The 21,000-nt window shown below is 40.8% G+C and overlaps 1 protein-coding gene across 2 annotated transcripts in view; it reads right to left on the bottom strand.

Annotated features, from left to right (window-relative positions):
• Positions 1-2,839: 2,839 nt before the first annotated feature.
• Positions 2,840-21,000, bottom strand: part of LOC149315693 (thyrotropin-releasing hormone receptor-like) — a 54,025-nt gene continuing 35,864 nt past the window's right edge. For both annotated transcript variants that reach the window (XM_089513908.1, XM_089513907.1), the window contains exon 3: positions 2,840-7,029. In XM_089513908.1, coding sequence (XP_089370034.1) covers positions 6,649-7,029 — 381 coding nt within the window. In that variant the 3' untranslated portion in view covers positions 2,840-6,648. The remainder of the gene's footprint in view (positions 7,030-21,000) is intronic.

Genomic DNA, 21,000 nt, shown 5'->3' with positions numbered 1-21,000 from the left:
AATGACTTTGGTCCAAAACACGCTGCAGAAAAAAATCCAGTTTGAGACCACTTTAACTGCCCTGGCTCAATGCTAGGGAATTCTGGGAATTTTGTGAGATATTTAGCCTTCTCTGTCAAGAGAGCTCTGGTGTCACAATAAACTACACTTCCCAGGATTCCCTAGCACTGTTAAAGCAATCTCAAACTGGATTATTTCTGCAGTGTGTTTTTGACCTTTGATGAGGTCCAAAAGACATGGTTATCAAGAAGACATGGTTATGAAATTTGCAGATGACATCAAATTAGGCAGAAATAGCTAATAAATCAGCGTACAAGAAAAAGATTCAAAATTACCTTGACACAGTGGAGTGCTGGCCAAAATAGACCAAAATGAATTTCAAATGTAAGGAAAAAATGAAATTCTCATCTAGGTAGGAAAAATGAAATTCACAAATATAAGACGAGAGACACTTGGCTTGAAAGCATTACATGTGAAAAGGATCCATGGGTCTTAATAGACCACAAGCTAAACATGAGTCAGCAGTGTGATGTGGTGACTAAAAAGCCAATGCAATTCTGTATCAACAGCTCCAGAGGCCAGAACACAAGCCAATGGATTTAAATTACAAGAAAAGATATTCCACTTAAACATTAGGAAGAGATTTTTTACTGTGAGACGGGTTTGATAGTGGAATAGACTGCCTCACAGGGTGGTGGAGTGAGGCTGAGTGAAGAAATGGGAATGGGGCATCAGTACATGCACAAGGTCTCCATGTTTGAACTCTAGGATATGCATTAGGTAATGATTGCATATCCATTTGTAATGTGTCTCATTACTAAAATACTAGAATGATGGCTCTGAGACCCAGCATGGTGTAGAAGTTTAAGCATTGTACTATGACTATAGAGATCAGAGTTTGAATCCCCACTTGGGCATGGAAATGCACTGGGTGACCTTGGGCAAGTAACATGCCTTCAACTTGAGAGGAAAGCAAATCTTGCCCAAGAAAACCCCATGATAAGTTTGCCTAAGGGTCACCATAAGTCGAAAACAACTTGAAAGCACAGAATAACAAGAATGATGGCTCAGATACTCAGACACTTTTATCCATTGATTTCACAGCAATTTAAAGTGGGGATGGGGGATGAATCATATGCACAAAGAGCATAATTTGCACAGTTTTGTTTAACTCATTTATATAAGAGAGGTGGGAATTCTACAGCCCTTCAGATGTTGGATGCAAATCCAGCAGCACTACCAGGAATAGCATTAAGTGAGGAATGCTGAGAGTGCAACAACAGTTGAAAGTCGGCATTATTCCCATTGCTGTAGCATACACTATACAAAGTAATCCAACCACAAAGTGGAACATTACACTGAAAATGAATATACATTATTATTAGATAGTGAATGAAATCCATCCCTGATAAGCATGAACATAAGTGACAAGACTTTTTAACCAGGGTGGGCAACCTATGTTGTTGAAATGTTGTTGCTCTCCAACTATCAGCTCCATCCAGAACAGCCAGTTGTCAAGGATGATGGGAGTAGTGGTCCAACCATAGTTATGGTAGAAGATACAAGTTGCCAGTACTTGGTTGTGGACTTCTCTTTCTCCTTTCATTCCTTCATTGGTAAATTCCTTTGTTTTCTCCCATATTTGAGTAAAATAGAAAACAAGTCTAGAAAAGAGCACTAAGACAAATTCACTCACAAAGCTCTGGGCCATGACAGATGTCCCTACATAATGGGAACTGCACATAAATGTTTTCACTGTTTTCCTTTTTTTTTTTTACCATTTAAATTTCTTCTCCCAAGTACACACCTAAGAAGATACCTAGGGGAAAGAGGCACATTTGTATTTGTTCAAGTACATTCTTTAATTCTTACAATTCCTACTATAAAAAGCCATCTGTTATCTGTAAGGCGCCAGCCTTTTTCAGCCACGTTGTTTTGTCTGACTAAAATTAATTCTCTTCCCGTTTACTAATGCTTCTTTCACTGCTGGGCCACCACATTGTTAACAGTAAAAGAGAAAACAACAGTCACCTAAGGAGGTATTCAAGCTGTTTACTGGTGAGGTGCCATTATTTCCTTACACAGAAATTGTGTTACTGTCAACAGTGGTGTAGTGGTAAATTTGAACTTCAGGCTCTCAATAGGACAGTCTCTATGGCAACACCCTATGGAGATTCCAAAAGTGTGGGTAGCTGTGTTGTTCCAAAACAGTTTCTACACTTTTCATTGCCACCAGGAATAGGTCCTTTGTAAAGCCATCCCAAAATAAAGTGGGCCTTTGGTATTTGCTGTGGTTTGGTTCCAGGACCCTCATGTATACCAAAATCTGTGGATGTTCAAGTGGAATAGCATAGTTCATAACAATATAATATTTCTGGGAAAATCTGTCCCCCCATTACTGTAAGAATTGCAGCTAAATTCAGAGGGACCAGAGGAGTCCAAAGTGGATGGCAGCTGATGCCATAGTCCCTGCTAATCAAAAAGTCCTGGGGCTTCAACTCTGCAAGCCCTGGTTTCACTACAGCGCTGGTTGTCAATGGTGTGATGGAGCCAGGACTCGCAGTTCTGAAGTTTCACAGTTTCTTTTTCTCCTCTTTCTCTCTTGATTAGCAGGGATGAGAACAGCTTGACTGGAGTGGTCCAATGAATCATATCAGATAACCTTTGAGCCATGACATTACAACAACTGAACTATCTCACAGGATTTTTGTGAGGATAAAAGAGGTGGGAAAGAGGCAACCATGCACACTACATTTAGTTCCTTCACAGAAAGGTGGATAGAAATATAGTAACTAAGACACAGTAACATCTTGAAAATAAGAACTGTGCTTCACTTTAATACAGATTGCCAATGTTCATGTCACTGCCATCATTGCAATACAAAATACAATTTGTGCACACACGCGCATGAACAAACACACAATGACCACACCACACCAACTGCAAATATGTACAAGCTATTTACAAGATCCATTGCATATCATGAAGACAATTTAACCAACACGGGTGTAGCTGCCAGTACAAAAAGGCTAGCAGCCAATAGCAACCCTGCAGACACAGCAACACCAAACAATGCACAGCAGGACAGAAACAAGACAGTGTCTATACCCAAGGAAATTTACTGTGGGGAGTCTAACATGATTCAAATTGCAATTTAGCAAACAACAATGAGGAGAGCAGTCACACTGACCTTTAAAGCTATCGGGGAACATCATTAGTACTGCTACACGAAGCAAGTTAAGCCATGTTTTTTAGTGTGCCTCATGCTGTTATTTGGGTCATTACTTCAGTTGTGAGTTGGGATGTATTATCAATACCATACACTAAGGTAGTTGCATGTCACTATTATGCACCCCAGGCTCCTTGCACTCTGCCAGATCGTTTTTCATGTTCACAACAAAGCCAGTTGGGAAGGGCCCATAGCTCACTGGCAGATTATATGCTTTGTATACAGAAGGCCCCAGGTTGAACACTGGTGGGATCTCAAATAAGCAGAGCTCTTTGGCAGAAGAACAAGGAGAGACCTCTGCCCAAAGCACCGCTGGGGAATTCTAGGAGATGTAGTCCAAAAGAGCAACTCTTTCAATGCCTGTTGAAAAGACTCTGACAACTGAAGCCAACATAGGATGGAAAGAATATTCATAATTATTTGTTCCCAGAGTAAAAAAACAGGTTTCCAAATAGTGGGGAAGAATAATATACCAGTGAGAATTTCTCATAATTTTTTCTGGTACACATGTATCATGAAGTGTTGTGGAGGAATTATTTTGCAGGGGAAAACACATAGGTTTTTGTGTGAAAAACAAAAACAAAAAACAGTTTTCTGCACGTAAAACATTGGCTCGTTACAAACGGGCACCCTAGGATGGACTCAGTCCGTACTAGGGTTAGAAAGGGGCGTCTCTTCCAGACGCCCCTAACCCTAGCACAGACTGAGTCCGTAACAAATGGTGGCAGCTGTTCCACACGGCTGCCGCCATTTTGACGTAACGGACGCTCTGCGTCCGCACGTCGCGCCCCAGAAGTGACGCCACGAGTGCGCGACTAGCGCCTTGCGGTGTCTTTTCCAGGGCCCAGGAAGGAGAGTGATTTCCGCGCTCCTTCCTCGGAGCGTCCGGGAGCTGCGCAGTTTAAAGGCTGCGGTTCCCGGACGCTGCAAGCGGAGGCGGAGCCAGACCGCCGCTTCTCAGCGGTATGTTTCTGCCATTGTTTCTGATGTAGACAAGCTGCCCAGAAAAAGGGGAGGTTTTCCTCCCCCAAAACACATGGTTTCTCCACAGAATAATTCCTTCATGATTCCTTGGGGATATCTGAATACTGGGACAATACTGTTGAGAAATATTCACTTTCTCCCATAGCATTATTCTTCCTCACATGCAAAGATGAAACAGTTGAGAATTTACATTGTTAGAACAGACCACAGGTGCCTTGTGGACTGAATGAGGGACATCTTCACCATGATTTCAGGGCAAAGTACCTGGCTTGGCCTATTAGAGCAGGCAGTACCTCCAACTGTATGGTCTGGAACAATCCTGATTAATCCCCTGCCACCCCACTCTTTCTGAAGCTTTAAAAATATCCCAGTTTCTATCTCCTCATCCCAATTTTCCCCATTGTCTTCAGCTTACTTCAGTTGCTGCAAACTGAGTTTGAAGTGCAAAAATAGTTTGCACTCAGTTAACTCAACAGAAGGGAGAGAAGTGAGGTGGAATCTTGCCCTTCCCTGTAGATTCAAGCAAAAGCCAACCGCTGCAGCCTCTTCTAGCTTGTGTGTTTCGTTCCCATTAATACTTAGGGGAGGCAACATACTTAGGATAAAATAAATTAGAAAAAAATTAAAAGAGTAATGAGGAGAAATTGCATGCCTGACTCTTTCTGAAGTCTTTATCCTGCCCATTGTGTTGCTTACAGGTGTTCCTGGAAAGCTGCATCTGCAGCTGACAGAGAAGCACATGATATTGCAAATGTCTGACCATGTTATGGCTAAAATTGCATTGGGGGGAAAGTGGGGTACTGTCTGTAAGCTCTGGCCTCTTGGTTCCATCCCTATTTAACTCACTGCTATTGACATATTGGAGCAGACTGTCTGAAATGGAAAGCCTGCTATATGTGTGTAGACTTCTTGATATGGTTGGAAGTGGAGTGCATTAAGGGAGCAATTGCAGGGGAGACAGATGGGCAATGTCTCCTGAAGTGTTCCCTTCTTTGTCTTGTCTGACTTGTCTTGTCATTGCCTATATAGAGTGATATTGTCAGGGTGACTTCATTTCTTCTTGCTTTCAATTTAATCTCTCTCTCTCTTTCATAGGCATGTAGTTAGTACAGGATCTCCATCCTAGGCCTAATTCCCATTTACCTGTTAAACCGGGTTCTGAACCAAATCTACAATTTGTGTGCAAACAATGATTTGGGCTAGGGATGGAGGAGGCAGGCTGGGCCAGGAGGATAGATGAGGTAGGCCAGGAAGAAGGTCGGGGACAGAAGGAGACATGGCCGGGGCGGAGAGGCTGGGGAAAAGCTGCTGCCAGTGGGAACCAGGGTGGATTTGAGTCTGATTCAAATATACCTGGTTCCCACTTGGGCTGAATCAATTTATTTCCAAATAAATCGATTCAGCCCAAAAAGCACCCTATTTTGAGTAAATGGGTAAAACCCATACCCCCCCCCCTTCTGAATCGCTTCAGCAATTCAAATTAATGGGAACCATGGTGGTTTAAACCGAATCATTTGGAATCACGATTTGGTTTAAACCATAGTGGGAATCATGGTTTGCACCATGAACAAGATTCTGAGCTTTATTTATCTCCATATATTATAACAAAATTATTTCCCCTTTACTTAAAATGGGTAGCTTCCAGGATTCTGTAGGATGGAGCCATGGCAGCTGAAGTGGACTCAAACTGCTACCACTCTGTAGATACACACTTAGGAATCTGTGGTATCCAATTGCCCCTTCCAATGACTTTCAGCTCCCCCTCTCCTGACATGGGGACCAGTGAGGTCCAGCTGACAAGAATTTAATAATGTATAAAATGAGAAGAAATTCCATTTTGGGCAAAGCGTATCTTGGAAGTTGCATGTACCTACAGGGCTATTTTTATGGCCCTCAGAACTCCACAATATAACAACAACAACAACAACAACAACAACAATGTTCCTCCAAATATTTTTGCCCCAAATTTACTTGAACTAGGAGGTATGGGGAAAAATTTGTCATTTGCACCTACACCCCAGGCTATTAGACCCAGAAGAGATCTGGGGGGGGGGGGGGGACAAGACCAGGAAGTGAGCCAGAAGTTACTTTTCCTGCTGAAAAAAATGGTTTCTTCTGAGCCTAAAATGATTGGGTAGGGCAAAATTTTGACAAAAAATACCACACACTCCCTAAAGGATGTTCAAGGGCATTTGGGGTTAAAAAAATGATTTTTCTGGAGAATGAGGCTCTCCAAGTCTTGGGTTTTTAATGTGGCCCCTTAACTCCCAACAGTTGTGTTTCCCTGCCTATTACAACATGTAGCAAAATGTTGGTCACCATTAAGGCTAATTTAACTTTGAAACAAACCAGCTGTCCATTTCAAACACTATGTCCAAATGGGGAGAGGGTGACGCTAGAGCTAAAGCATGCTCTCCATCTATTACATGACCTGTTTATTTGGAAGATTTACTTTTCCTTGCAGCTGGTGGGTAACCATTGATGTCTTCTTGTTCTGTGATGTCATGCTCTGAACTGTCATGGGAATAGTCCTTCATGGTGCTGTAGAAGACCGGGGCATTGAACTGAGTAGTGCTTTCAGTTCTCTTCCTCTCACATTTACATAGCTTTTTGAAGGCAGCTCTAAACTTTTGAGACATTACATTGTAAATTATAGGATTAATGGCACTGTTCAAGTAGATGCAGAGCCTACAGAAGAGGACAAACCATATGTTCAAGTAAGGAGGGTCCATGAAGGAGTTGACCACCACCAGGGTGCGGTACGGCATCCACAAAAGGGCAAAGAGGATCACCACCACAGCCAGCATCTTTGTAACCTTGAAAGATGTAAGCAGAGAAAGAAAACAATTGAATTTATATCTCCTTCAACAGTATTAAGATAATTTAGTTAACTATGGTGAAGAGGAAAAAAATTCTTGAATTAACCATTAGAAATAGTTTGAGTGCTGGACTAGGACTCTGGGAGACCAGAGTTCAAATCCCTGCTTAGCCATGGAAACCCACTGGGTGACCTTGGTCAAGTCACACTCTCTCAGATGCACAGGAAGGCAAAGACAAACCCCTCTGAACAAATCCTGCCAAGGAAAGCAGGTGATAGGTTCAACTTAGCATTTTCATAAGTTGGAAATGCCTTGAAGGCACACAACAACAACAACAACAACAACAAGTAATTTACCAAGCAGAATCCCATCACAGAAAATTTATATAGTCAGTTATTTTTCTTTTTAGGATGCATAAAATAGAAAAATAACTGACAATATACTCAATTTTCTATCATGGGATGCATAAAAGATGCCTAAATGCCCCATTCTGCATGCTCTGCATTATATTTAAGGATTTCAACGTTTTCATATTTTTGTATCTGAAGCCAGGCATGTTCTTAAGTGGTCATAATAACCTTTGGAACACCAGGCGAATTTTCCAAACAAAGGACACAGAGACCAAAGACATGTGGAAGGACCCAAGTAATACTGAGACAAAAGCTAAACAGGTGCACTGATCACTCCTCCCTCCCCCAGGCTCTCTGCACGTCTTTTTGCAACAAGAAATAAAGGGGGTCTCATTGCAGGAATGGCAGTAAGCGTACCCCCTGCTGTGTTCCCAGCCAACTTCCCTATTCATCTTTCCTTGGGTTGTCCCAGTCCATTCACTGTTTCTGTAATTCCAAAGTTAAAGACAGAATTCCATTGTTGATACCTGGGAAGACCATCAGGTCTTTGTTACCTTGCAAGACAGCACACCGGTTAAGGCTAGTATCCTAAAATATCAGTCGTAAACCTAGATTCCTTGCATACACAGCTATCGCAGTGTGTGTGCTCTATGTATTAACTGTGTTGCCCTCAGACCCTAGTCTGAGCCACTTCCTGCTTCCCATGGTCTACTCTTCAGGATAGGTAAATATTGCCCTCTCTATGCCCCTCAAACTCTACTATCCAATTTCCATATCCTCATTTTGGTTAGCTCTGAATGCTGTCTTAATTACTATCATGTGTTTGGTTGCACTCTTGCATATTTCTAAAGGCAAACACACACACACACATAGGTGTCCCCCTCCCCCAGTAATGGTAGTGTGTAATAAAAGCTTTCCAATGTTCTCTTTTTTGGTTAGTGAATTTTACTTTGAGGGCTGAAATATCAAAAATAATTTTGGTTATCACCCTCACCTTGTCATTTGCTTTTTCTCTATGCAGTTTCTCTTACGATATATTTGTGTTCTGCAGGTATTTCTAAAGGAATGTTATACAACAAACACAAATCTCATTTCATTCATTGCAAAGGACTAAGAGATAGCTAGTATTCTGAAGAAGCAACAATGAGAGTGCAAATACAGAGTAATAACATACAGAGTCTGACCACCAGTATGATACTGAGTTAGGGTCATGGGCCTTCTGAATGGGCTATATGCATGATTACATAACAGTGGACTATACAGACAGACTAACTAGAAGGACCAAGGAGGAATGAAGAAAGTAGCAAGGATAATACATGACTTATCAATATGTGACTTGAAGGCATGCACATTACATTTATACTACAAGCACATGCCACTATGATCAGTGCTCAGGGAGAGGGGAGATTTGGAATCTGGAAGGCAAAGCTTATATTCTGGATGGCTTGAGGCGCCAGATCATCTGGGGAGCACTGGTTTACACTAATGGCCAGTGGCTCTCCTGGTTTCCAGACCAGAGGAAATCCTAGGAGTTCCTTCCCTGAAATAGGACAACCAGAGATGGAACCTGATATGTTTCTTGTGCAAAGTCTTTGCTTTACCTTGGGTGGGTCACATACTTTCAGCCCTAGAACAGCCTGTGAGAGGGTTGCCATAAATCGGAAATGATTTGAAGACACACAACAAACACCAAGCCATTGACATACAGCCCTTCATTGAAGAACGAAGCATGAACACAGACAGATTTAAATGCAACAGAGAAGAAAAGAGGATGCCAATTATGACTGACATAATGACTATTATTCAAAGATATAACTTAGCTAACACAAATAATGTTGTGCTCACAGTCATGTGGTCCCAGACTGCATGCAAAAAGGGAAATCCAGTGGAGTTTCCAGATGTGCAACCAGACGCTCATTCCCATGACACAATTATAGCACTATTGCTCCACTCACAAGCAATGTTTCCATCCTATGGAATCTTAGCGTTTGTAGTCTGGTAAAGCACAAGACCTCTCTGGTTGAAAATTGCAAATGCCTCTTCCTAAACAGCCAACCCCAAGATTTCATTGGATGGAACAACTGCAGTTAAAGTGGAATAATTGTGCTATAACTATATAGTGTGAATGGGTCCCAGTTGAACAATTGTTTGTGTAATTGGTAACACAATTAGTTTTCTCCCCAAGGACTATTAGAACATAAGCACTACCATTTGGAAAACAAAAACAGTAACAGAAGCCTCAAGTGCACTATTCTTCTAACCAAACTTTCAAATGATTTAAAACCATTGGTCCAAAACACACTGCAGAAATAATCCAGGTTGACACTGCTTTAACTGCGTGGGCTCAGTGCTAGGGAATTCTGGGAATTTCGTGAGACATTTAGCCTTTTCTGTTAAGAGCTCTGATACCACAATAAATTACAATTCCCAGAATTCCCAAACACTGAGCCAGGGCAGTTAAAGCAGTCTCAAACGGTATTATTTCTACAGTGTGTTTTGGACCATAGATGTGTAAAATGACTCAAAGAAAAAAGAAAGGTTATTTGAGCGAACAGGCTGAGATTTCACATACTGAGACAGGAAAATTGGTAAACAAAATAGTACAGTGATCAATATAGAAGAGAATGAGATTCTGAATAAGTTTATAGTATACTTGGTTCAAAAAGAGTGAATCCTAGAAACTTTACAGAGAGCCTGGAAACCATGGCTATAGAATTAATGGAAGCTGAGAAGGAAACAAATACATAGGAGTTTATCACATGGGATGAATTTCTCTTAATTTCAAATGAAAAGAAAGTGGGGCCAGAATGCATTCACGTGAATTTGCTAGTTCAGCGAATTTACGTGAATTTGAATTGCATTCAAACTGACTTCCCATTGCACAAAAATAGCTTGCCATTGCCCAAAATTGCATGTGATAGTCTATCATGCAATAACGTTAAACCCCATGATTGCATTCGGGTTGCCATTGGATTATACTTCCAATTTCCCTTGTCTGATAAACTCCTTAGAATCAGAGAATCTTAAAATTGGAGGGGACCACAAGGAGCATCCTGTCCAACCCTCTGCCAAGAACTATTTGATGTTCTTTTGGTGCCTGTTTATCAAACCATTTCCTGTATTGCTATGTACTGTATATGTATTATCCTACTTGAGAGTATGTATTTTCCCTGGAAGAAGATTAACCATCCATTATGAAGCCAAGCCCTCCCTCCAGTCCATCTGCCTTGGTCCAGGCCTTGGAGGTAGAGAGGAACTGCTGGACCTCTTACCCTTTCCCTCCACCACTCCCTTCTCCTTCTGTGTCATGTCTTTTTAGATTGTAAGCCCGAGGGCAGGGAACTGTCTAACTAAAAAGATTGTATGTACAGCGCTGTGTAAATTTACAGCACTTCATAAATAAAGGATAATAATAATAATAATAATGGAGGAATACACAATTACAGCACTCTTGAAAGATGCCTATCCAGTCTCTGTTTAAAGATCTCCAAAGTTAGAGAGTTCACTGAGGCAATGTATTCCACTGTTGAACCATTCTTACAGTAAAAATGTTTAAGTAGAATCTCTTGTAATTTGAATCTATTGGTTCAGGCTCTAGTTTCTGAAGCAGCAGAAAGCAAGCTTCTTCCATCTTCTACATGACAACCTTTCAGATATTTAAAGATAGCTATCATGTCACCCCCTCAGTCTTTTCTTCAAGCAAAACATATCCATCTCCCTAAGTCATTGCTCATAAGGCTTAGTTTCAGATCTCTGATCACCTTGGTCACCTCAGAACACCTCAGGACATCTCAGGACACTTTCCAGCTTGTCAATATTCTTCTTGAATTGTGGTGCCCAGAACTGGACATAGGATTTCAGATGAGGTCAGACCAAAACAGAACAGAGTAGCAGCCCCCCAGGCTGCATGGGCAGAGTGTGTGAGGCTTTCCATTGAGGCATGAAGATGGTGGCAGCTGGAATGCTGGAAGAATCCAAAATTTACCATGGGCAAATGTAACTCTGAAAACTATACTTCTGCATTGCCACTAACAAAAGCAAAAAGGCATATCAGAATAACAACAAAAAACCCAAGAGGGTCTAATTATAAACACACAGTGAAACGATTTCTTTCTAGACCCTGTAGATTTTCCAATCCACATAAGTATCACAAAAGCAAATTGATCTGCTGTTGGCTAATATCAAGCCTTCACACACCCCAACAAGGATCCCATATATGGCATATGAAAAAACCCACTCCTCCTCCTAATACACTGTGTGGCTAAGGAACATATAGTTCACCAGAACATTAGCCTGCTGAAAACAAGAAAGCATTAAGAGGTTAGCTACTATTCATTTCAGTCACCTATTCAATAGGTGCCCTCTCTAATGCACTACTCTGGTATTCAAAGTCACTAATCATATAATATCAACAAAGAGCTATTTGGAGAATGGATGATCATCCTTTATCTCAGTGTGTATTTCTTGAATTCAAAGGGATGTATTCTCTCTGTGCTAGTGGAAATAATGCTTGCATACTGAAGGAATATATGCTCTTAAATGTAAAGAAAGTACTGTTGCAGGGAAATGACTTGGGGCCCATAATCTAAAACATATTTGCTAGTGATTAAGCATACAAATGCAAATAGATAAATAGCTACCACTTCGGTGAGAAGGTAACAGTGTTCTGTGTAGTCAGGCTGGCCACATGACCACCGAGTTGTCTTTGACAATGCTGGCTCTTTGGCTTAGTAATGGAAATGAGCAACGCTCCCTAAAATAGTTACGACTAGACATTCATGTCATGTCAATTTATCTTTTTAAATGCATAAAAGAACATTGGTATCTCACTGCTTGCCTTTCTTACAAATTCATATTCCATTCTTTGTCTCACTGGATCTACCAGCCTGGGTTAAGAATTTAAGATATTATGTTTAATTTGAGACCCTGGAGTGAGAAACTGATCTTTTATCAGACTTGTTCCACAGGCTATCAACAATTTTGCTTCTTTTATAACACATGGACAAGGCCACTTACTTCTAATCACATAGGTTTCAAATTACAATATAATTTATACTTAAATTATGGCTTGAAATGAAGTGGACCAATCACTTGGGAAAAGCATGTCAAAACTACAGTGGTACAGAATAAAACACAAGACCATTGGTAGTGTAGTGGGAATTTCTGAAATACAAGCCCACATCATAACAGTATTTCTAGCAACCCCATCTCCAGAAGGGTCTAAATCCATCTGTCTATAAGCTGCATCCACGCTGTAGAAATAATCCAGGTGGATACCACTTTAACTGCCATGGCTCAATGCTATGGAATTCTGGGAATTGTAGTTTGTTGTAGCACCAGAGCTTCCTGACAGAGAAAGCTAAATGTATAAAAAAAACTACAGTTCCCAAAATTCCATAGTATTGAGCCAGGGTGGTTAAAGTGGTGCCAATCTGGATTTCTGCAATGTTGATGCAGCCTATATGGTTCAATTTCTAATAGTTTTCCTCCCATCTCAGGTGTTTTATATACCAAACGGTCTTCAAGATCAAGCTCCCCCCCTTGCTTCGGATCATGATAGTGATAGCTCAAAGCAAGCCATTATCACTTGGAAAGTCCATTTCTACTTCAGCTACTGTGGGATTTGCAGATAAAGCTCAGAAGGGGTGGCAGATCATATCATAGTCCTGCTAATCAAAAATTGTGGGGGCTTCAACCTTGCAAGTCCTGGCTCCACTGCATCTCTGGGGGCTATTGAACCAAGCAGCAGGCAAAAGAGCCTCAAAAATGATTCTAAGGAAATTCATCGATAGCTTAGCTTGGCTTGACTATAGGATTTACCAATGACCTCTATCTAGTCACTTATCAGATTTTGATACGGGAGAGAATGGACTGATATTTGAATCAAGGAAAATGAAAAGGGGTGAGAAGGAGGTTTCTCTTGGCTCACACATCAAGTGTGAAAGCACAGAGAATTCATCTTAAAAATAAAGTATTTTTCAACAACAAAAATTAATGTAAAGCACATACTGCAAGCAGTATAATTCACCCTAATAAAAACTGCTACATGGTTGCATACAGTAGCATGCAACAAGTGCATTTAACTTAATGCAGCATTAGACTCCCATTTCAGATACTGAATATATGAAAAGTCATCTCAAAGGTTTGTGATTACCACGGTTGGAGACTGAGAGAGGCAGAATGATTTGTTGATGAAGATGTTTTCTCGGTAGCCAGAAAGATGCAGATGGCAAATCGGATGTTGCTACTAATGATGGCACTCATGATGTAGCTTCAATGCTACGGATATTTCGATCGGGGAGGAGTGTATTCTTGCACCCTCAAGAAAAACAATTAGCTTGAATGAAAAGTTAATAAGAAGTAAGATACAATCCCACTGCAGAAAATTAGCAACTGATATTTCGAGAAAGGCGACAGTCATTGTATACTTCCAGGCAGCATGAAATCAAACAAGTCAAGTCACTTTAGCCTCTTGGGCACAGTTTGTAGTTGCTGCTCTGGGTAGGTTTAAAAATTTAATTAAGGATATTTCTATCCTGTTTATTGCCATGCCACAGGTCCCCAAGGCAATGCACAAGAATAACAATATCAAATAATAAAACAAAGCAAAAACATTTAACAGAAATTAATATAAATTGTACACTGTTAGGAACACAAAAACAAATTTCATCAGACACCATACACTCTCTAAACCCAGTCTTCACCAAAAGCCAAAAAGTTGATAATGAGGCAGCAAGACAAGAGTTCCCAGGGGACAAATTCTGTAGCCTTGGTGGTGCCACTGAAAAGGCCTTGTCCTTTGTCTTGACTTTTCAGAGCTCTCCTCGAGAGGCAACACAAATCGGAGCATCCATTTATGTTGTACATATGCAGGTTTATATGTCAGGAGGCCCATGGAGGGTTCCATCTACTACTTTATTTCATCCTTCAAAAGGAACAGTGTCAACAGCAAAAGAAGTCTGGGGAGCACTATGGGGAACGTCTGCTTCAAAGCATACAGGAAATGTGTAGTTGCAGGTGCTCTAAAAATGTCTGTCTTCCACCCAAAGAAGCTCAACAATCACATTTTTGTGTTCTGGAAAATATATCCAGGGGTGGCCATGTAGCAAAGTACAATAACAAGCCTATGGAGCTTTGAAAGCTTGCAACATGAATTTTGTACATTTTGTTTGGCCCAAAAAAGGTATCACTGTTTTGTGTATTTTGGATGTTACTGTACATTTGTGTGGTCTGTTTACCTCCCTGTCATGTAACTGATAGGCATCTCACCCAAAAAAATCCTTACTGTTCCTGAAAGTGAAACACTTAGAATGTTCATGGTATACCTAATACTATGTTTTAGGCATCCTGGATGCAATTGTGTGGGTTAACAAGATGCTTAATCTGAAATGAACTTGCATATTTGTTGCTGTGTGTTCTCCTTTTCCTCTTCATCCCACCACCATTCCAGGCACATCTGGTGAGGACACAAGAGAAAACTTTCTCAGTGGCAGCTTTCAAGTTGTGGAACTCTTTTTCCACCAGCAGGTAATAGCAAAAGCAAGTACATTTCTATACTGCTTACCGATGTACTAAGCGGTTTACAAAGTGTAAGCTAATTGCCCCCAACAAGCTGGGTACTCATTTTAGCAACCTGAGGCCCCATTCCCACTAGCTCATTTGCCCTGGGTAGAGCCAGTCCAGATTCGCTGAGCTGGTACCAAATCTCCCCGGAAAGAAGTTCCCAAAACCCTTTACCTTGATCGTAGCTCCCCGATGCAATTTGCCCCACTGAAGTTCATATTTGCAGAGTATGGAGCCTCCTTGTTATCAATCAAATTCACTTCCGCTAGTTAAAGGTGACGTGTCCTACAACCATTGGCCAATGGAATGGGTGTCTCCCACCTCCTTTTTTAAAACAAAACTGGCAGCAGCATTTGCATATTCTGTCCACGTCAAATTTTAAAACCTCTAGGGGTGTGTGTGTGTTGTGTACATTCGGGTTATTACAGATTATGGCAACCATCAAATGACCCTATGCAGGGGTTTCCTTGGCAAGATTGGTTCCAAGGAGATTTGCAATTGCCTTCCCCCTGAGGCTGAGAGAGCGTGACTCCTCTGAGGTCACCTCATGGATTTCCACAGCCTTCCCTCTGAATGCCAGCCTCTAGCTTCCCCTTCGCTTCCAGCACAGCATTCCCTCCTCTTTGGAACCTCTTTCCTTCCCTTCCAGCCCGATGCCACCCCTGAAGCCATTGCCTTCCCCCCAAATGCCAGCCCCTTCCCTTCCCGCCCAATGCCACCCCCAAAACCCTTGCTTTCCCCCCGAATGCCAGCCTCTTCCCTTCCAGCCCAATGCCACCCCCGAAGCCCTTGCCTTCCCTCTAAATGCAAGCCTCTTCCCTTCCCTTCCAGCCCAAAGCATTCTCATAATGTCACAATAATAATAATAGTAATAATAATAATAATAATAGCCACTTACAAAGTGACTAGTGCAAGAGGGGAGGCATGTTCTGCCCACTGCCCACCCTTTGACCTTTATCCCTCCCCCTGAACTTGACCCAATCATGACCGGGGCCAAGTTCACATTTGCAGGCACCCTGGAAGAAGCAGGTTTTCTCAATAGAAATGGGGGGGGGGGGATGCTTTCAGAAAAACCACTTTGAGGGGGATTTGCCCCAGATCTGGTGTGCAAAACTCCAATCCTGATGTGTAAAAACTGGCACTAGTGGGGACTTCCCACTTTTAATCCGGTTTGAGATTCAGGTTAAAAGGTAGTCTGAACAGCCCCTAAGAAAGGATGCCAGGCTATTCTGTGAAAATAAACAGAAATCCTTTGACCATTTATACTGTACTTCTTTCTGAGTATTTGCAAAGTCTACATATTTGCCCACTGAGTTGGAAACCATTTCCTATTTCATAATATCTGCAGAATAGTGTTCCATTTGCTGACACAGACTTTTCCTTACATCTAAGGAAGTTCAGTTTTGGCCAAACAGTCAAATGAAATCTCAAGAACGAGATAGCAATTCTATCATGCCTGCAGGGCACACACTGACAATTGGTGAATGGATTCTTAACTTTCAATATCTTCAAGTACTGTAATTCAAAACAGAATAAATCAGTTCAGCTTTTCAGATGGAGTCTGTCAAGTATTTTCAACAAGTTGAAAGTGGCTCACGAGAATCAGCAGCTTCCTGTGTACTATTGTTCATGGTGTGTATGCTTCTCTTGCTTTAACTGCTAACAGATAAGTTTCTGTATTTTTCCAAAAAGACAAGGAAAAGCACACTGACCAGAGATTATGATAGTGGAAAAACAGTATGTGAAATCTATATAAGCTATTGAGTCTGTTAAACAACTTGCAATGGGTTAAGAGTCTATGGTTTGATTCAGTCTGAAAACTTATACATTTTGAATTACGTGCAGGTAAACTAAACCAGGTGGTGGTTTGGGTATTCCTGATTTTAAATTATATTTCTGTGCATGTTGCCTGGTTTGGATGAAGGAGAGCCTAACTTTAGAAAACAAAAGACTTTTGCAATTAGAAGGCTTTAAGTTTAGATGTGGAAGGCATGCTTTTTTATGGTATGATAAACCTAAAGCTAATGTTGATTTTAATAATCATTTTGTTAGAGGATCATTAAGAATTGGGGTGAAATATCAAGGTAGACTTTTTCCCAAAATACCTGTTTGGGTTTCACCACATGAAGCTCTGTTTTATTCTATTATTATTATTAACCTTTATTTATGAAACGCTGTAAATTTACACAGCACTGTACATACAATCTTTTAGTTAGACGATTCCCTGCCCTCGGGCTTACAATCTAAAAAGACATGACACAGAAGGAGAAGGGAGTGGTGGAGGGAACAGAATTTAAAGGTCAAGATAGATGGTTGAAATATGAAAACCTTTTAAAGTGAGACAAAGACAAGGTTCTTATCTGCGCTTTGGGTCCAAGAAAGGCCTTGGTTTTATCTGCACCTTGTACCTTGGGTCCCTTTCTGGGAGAAAGGCAGCATAGCAATGAAATAAATAAATAAATAAATAAATAAATAAATAAGAGAAACAGTCTGCTCTTTATATTATTTTCAAGTGTCTAAAGAAAGAGTTGGGAAATTGATGGATCTCTCAGTATTTTTCTGACACAGATGTTTCCTTACATCTATGAGCATGCATGTTAGACTGCCCCTCCCATCAACTCTAGTCAGCATTACTTTTTTGGCCACCACAGCTATTCAGGGCTCAGGGTTTGTTTGTTTTTTGTTGCTACAATGCTTTTGGTCTGGAATGAAACAAAACATTCTGTAAAGGGTATGTCTAGCACATCAAGGGCCCTTTGTGCTCCTTAGAGGTTAAAACAAAATTGCAATTCTCTTTACAATTTTTGGCTCTCAGGTGCCCTCTAGGGGTTGTAGAGGGCCTTTCCATCATAATTTGCCTCCCTTTGGGCCAATTTCGGCCCAGGAAAGGCCTTTTTTAAAATAGGAAGTGACTTCTAAATGGTCCAAGAAGGACCAGAAATATGCGGAAAATGCTGCCATGCTTCATAAACAGCCTTTGGGGACAAAAATGTTTTGTTTTTTGTGAAAGCAGGTGTAGTGGGTGTGCAGCACTTCCAGGTCTCTGGGGTGATAACAAAGCCCTCAGTCCTTCCACACCCAATGTAAGAGATGGTGGATGTTGCAATGCAGCAGTGTACAGAGATCCACTAGTTTCCACTTTTGTTGCTCTTCCTGCGAATAACACATATACTTTCCTTTTTGTTCTTCCCCCATATCTCGGGTCTAAGTGCTTTCCCTGTCTTTTTCCAAATATACAGAATTTGTTAGTGGTAGATGCAAGAAGAGAATACACACCAAAGGCAATGGGCTCAGCAGGAAATTTCAGTGTGATTCCTGTATAATGTACTATTTTGCCTATTGAGAAAAAAAAAAAAGAAGAGAGGAAAATCAAACTTCTAAAACCTTACAGCTGTGTGAATAACAGAGGTGTTTGGTATTTCAAAATTGTAGTCAGACCCATCAGAGGAAACCTTTAAAAGTCTTACCAAATATTCCTTGTGGCAAGTTTCCAGTAAGTACAATGAGGCAGTCTAATGCAAACAGAGGAACTGAAGAAGGGACAGAGTAATGAAATAAAACCAATGCATTTTGATTTTGCTCTGAAGCTTCAGTAGGAAATGAACTAAGAACAACATTTTCATCCAGTGCCCCCATTTCCTGTAGGAATCTGATATGGAATTCAGTGATGTGGATCAAACAGACTAATATAAAAGCCAAGAAAGTAAAGCCACCAGCTTCAGAAAGCTTCCCATTTATCTATGTATCTCCAGAGACACATGGTGGCTTCTATGTCACTGGGGTAGTGAAGCCAAGTCAGGTTGAACTCTAAATAGGTATCCAGTATCATCATCCTCTTCTTCCTTTTCCTCCCTCCCCATCCTCATCCTCATCCTCTTCATCACTACTATTCACTTGTATTCAACCTCTCTCCCAAAACTAGGATTCAAGTTAGCTCACAAAAATTAAAACAAATACAAATAAAAACATGCACAAAGCTATATGAAAACAGATACAAAAAGCTACTGTGAAAAATGCAATCGAACTATCTTTAATTAAAACTGTTCCAAGCAAATTAATTAAAAAGGATGAAAATCAATGTAACTGCACACTATTCAAAGTCCTTGTAATCAGGTTCTAAAAGTGTATTGATATAGAAAAGTTTTCACTTGTCAATAGAAGGACTGCAAAGAGGCTTCCCTAGGGAAAGAGTTCTAAAGCCTGGTAGCAGCACCTTGGTACAGAATTGGGACTAAAATGCAAAGTGGATTCACTATCCACTGACATGGGGGCTGCATGCTGTCACTTCACAAGACAACTGATTTTACCTTCTGCTTGTTGGAGTGAACACAGTTTACTAAATGGTAAAATATCTCATTCTGCTTGAAATCACTTGACAGATTGGTCATATGTAGCATTTCCCCAAGTGCTAAGGAGAATCCACCCATTGCCCAGGCTTTCTGATGAGGTGCAGACATGTAGTAAGAGTTTTACTACCACTTAGCCACACAGCAAAGATGGCACTTTTTCCAAATGGTTATGTGTAAGCCAACAATGGATTGTTGTTGTCTGCCTTCAAGTCATTTCCAACTCATAGTGACCCTAAGATGAACCTACCACATGGTTTCCTTGCAGGATTTATTCACAGCAGGTTTCTCTGAGGCTAAGAAAGTGTAACTTGTCCAAGGTCACCCAGTGGGTTTCCATGGCTGGAGTGGCATCACTTAGTGTTAGTGTTAGTGTCACCCCACCTCCTTCCATACCTCACCATACAGAATCCTTAGTCTTAATTTTGTACTAGTGTTACTCATAAATTGTAATTCCTATATATCACTGAACATAATGGTATTATTTCTGACATAAACTAGCAATATTAAAATTATATCTTCAAATATACATAGCTTCATGTGGTTAAAGTGAAAATTTGGTAAGATGCGTTGTTTTAGAAGAAAATTTAAAAATAATAAATTTTATTTAAAAAAAATAAAAATTAAAACAATTAAACCCGGGGTCTCTTTTCTCTCTCTTTCTACTGAGAGTTTCCCCACTCTCACCACCTCTTCAGCATTTTAAAGGGACGCAGGTGAACACTAGAGCCCATTTCTGCCAAAAGACAGATGTTTGGGGAGAATAAATATCACCACCCTTAGTATGTCATCTGGTGCGGCCCACACCCCCCACACTCCCCTAGTGATACCTCTGCATGGGTGAGAGGGGATTTGAACCCTGGCCTCCAAAGCTGTAGTCCAGCACTCAATCACTACACAACTCTGGCTCTCAGTAATGGACAGGAAGCAGCAATATACCGAGTAGAAGTATTTTTTCCATTTAGTTCAATATTGTCCATTCTGTCTGGAAGCAGTAATATGTATTAGGCAGAAGTCTTTGCACCATTTTGTACTTGACTCTTTTAGCTGGAAATGTCAGCAATGAACCCGGGACCTTTAACATGCAACATAGGGCTCTGACATTGAACTGTGGCTCTTTTCTAAAGCCACAAAGTGAATTTGGTGAAGCAGAGAAGGGAAAACAAACACACGGAGAGCTAAAGTCAGACTTCAATTCCCAGTTTTGGAGATCCTCTATTCAGTCCTGTTTTAATATAAAGCTCTTTTGGCTAATCTTCATATTGAGATGCAGTAGAGAGCATGAACCTCAGGATGTAGAAAAGATTGCATTACTTGAATTAGTCCAACCTAATTTGGCCAAAAATATTTGTATGGTCTTCTTTGGGAGGTTTTAAATGAAAGGGGAAAAACAAGAGTATACACTCCTAATTATAGGCAATGCATAGTCTACCAAGAGAGAGAGAGGGGGAGAGAGAGAGAGAGAATGAGAGAGAGGTGTAGTAGTTTGAGCACTGGATAGCCATAGAAACACACTAGATGAACTTGGACAAGTCATATTCTCTTGGCTTCACAGGAAGGCAAAGGCAACACTCTCTGAACAAATCTTGTAAAGAAAACCCCATGATAGGCCCATCTTAGGGTCACTATAGGTCAGAAATGACTTGAAGGCACACAACAACAACATAGTCTGCTCTAAGCAGCCAAGTTAGTAATGCTGGGAACTGCAA

This window comes from Sceloporus occidentalis, unplaced genomic scaffold (genome assembly GCF_023333645.1).
Source record: "Sceloporus occidentalis isolate IW3139 unplaced genomic scaffold, rSceOcc1.0.p SCAF_3, whole genome shotgun sequence".
NCBI lineage: Eukaryota > Metazoa > Chordata > Lepidosauria > Squamata > Phrynosomatidae > Sceloporus > Sceloporus occidentalis.
Note: the sequence above shows the minus strand (reverse complement) of the source record. Positions and strands in the feature narration are given on the sequence as shown.